Here is a 1,404-nt window from a genome sequence, read left to right as displayed (position 1 = left end):
GATTAGAAAAGCTTTCCAGCACATTTTACATTTACCAAACTAAAAGAATTAGTAAGCTGTCTTCCAGAAGGTGTTACAGTATAATTCTACCTTCTAGAAATTGTGCTTTATAATACTTTCCAAAGAGAAACTAGAAATTTTACACCAAAATAGTGAAGGATAGAAGTGATCTTACTCCCCATGGGCTGTGTGCTCATGCTTATTGTGCTTAATTTTATGGAATTACATAGGTAAGAGGAGGAAATTATAAAAACTCATACCCTGATTTTTCTACTTTCAGATATTGGATCTATGCTGCACAGAAGATCTATTATCAAACAGAATAGACTCTGATTGTCTTTAATCCCTTATCCTCACAGTTAAGGTAGGGCCCAGAAATTTCATAGGCTTCCACCGTCAGCCTTATACTGTTATCACAAAGTATTTATATGCCCCATAGATATAGAACAGTCACCTGAGTTGAGCCCCTGCCTTAAAAATGTGGAAAAGTCTCTCTCGGATCTGCTTGGTACGGACAGCATAGACAACAGGGTTGAGGACAGGTGGGATGAGGAGGTAAATGTTGGCCAAAAGGATATGGGTATGGGAAGGCACATCATGGCCAAAGCGGTAGGTGAGAGAGGAAACAGCAATGGGTACATAGAAGATGAGGATGGCACAGATGTGAGAACCACATGTCCCTAGGGTTTTAAGCCTGGCTTCAGGGGTGGCTAGTCCCATTACGGCTCTGAAAATCATCACATAGGAGGTGGCGATGGCCAACGAATCCAGGATTAATACCAGGAAGCCAATTCCCATTCCATATAAGTCATTGAGCCTTGTGTCACCACAGGCCAGGGTGACCACGGCCATGTGCTCACAGTAGGAGTGGGCAATGATTTTGGTCTGGTAAAGGTGCAGCCTTAGGCGAATCATTAGGGGCAGAGGTCCAATGTAGAGAACTCCCCGGAGGAGGGCAGCCAGCCCTAAACGACCCACCACAGCATGGGTGAGCACCGAGGTATGGTGTAGTGGATCACAGATGGCCACATAGCGATCAAAAGCCATGGCAAGGAAGATGCCTGATTCAACAGTGGCAAAGCAGTGGATGAAGAACATCTGGGCCAAGCAGGCACCCACACCAATGTTGTGGACACCAAACCAGAAGATGGCCAGTAGTTTGGGCATCGTAGAGGTTGACAGAACCAAGTCAGTGACAGCCAACATGCCTAGGAAGAAGTACACAGGCTGGTGTAGGCTGCGTTCCATCTTTACCATTGCCAGGATGGTCACATTCCCCATCACAGCCACCAGGTACATGGAGCCAAAGGGGATGGACAGCCAGATGTGCAGGGATTCCAGTCCTGGGATGCCAGTGAGCCAGAAAGAGGTAGGAACAGAGCAGGCATTATTAGAGGAGAGCAT

General features: G+C 46.4%; 1 protein-coding gene across 1 annotated transcript; it reads right to left on the bottom strand.

Moving 5' to 3' along the window:
* Nucleotides 1–450: 450 nt before the first annotated feature.
* LOC105811378 (olfactory receptor 52M1-like) lies at nt 451–1,404 on the bottom strand. The gene has a single exon (XM_012645561.1). It carries the CDS (start codon nt 1,402–1,404, stop codon nt 451–453), a length of 954 nt encoding a protein of 317 aa, XP_012501015.1.

This window comes from Propithecus coquereli, unplaced genomic scaffold (genome assembly GCF_000956105.1).
Source record: "Propithecus coquereli isolate 6110/MARCELLA unplaced genomic scaffold, Pcoq_1.0 Scaffold235, whole genome shotgun sequence".
Taxonomy (NCBI): Eukaryota; Metazoa; Chordata; class Mammalia; order Primates; family Indriidae; genus Propithecus; species Propithecus coquereli.
This window is presented reverse-complemented; position numbering and strand designations above follow the sequence as displayed.

Coding starts and splice junctions, on each gene's coding strand:
- LOC105811378 (XM_012645561.1), bottom strand. CDS start 1,404: ATGCTCTCCTCTAATAATGCCTGCTCTGTTCCTACCTCTTTCTGGCTC.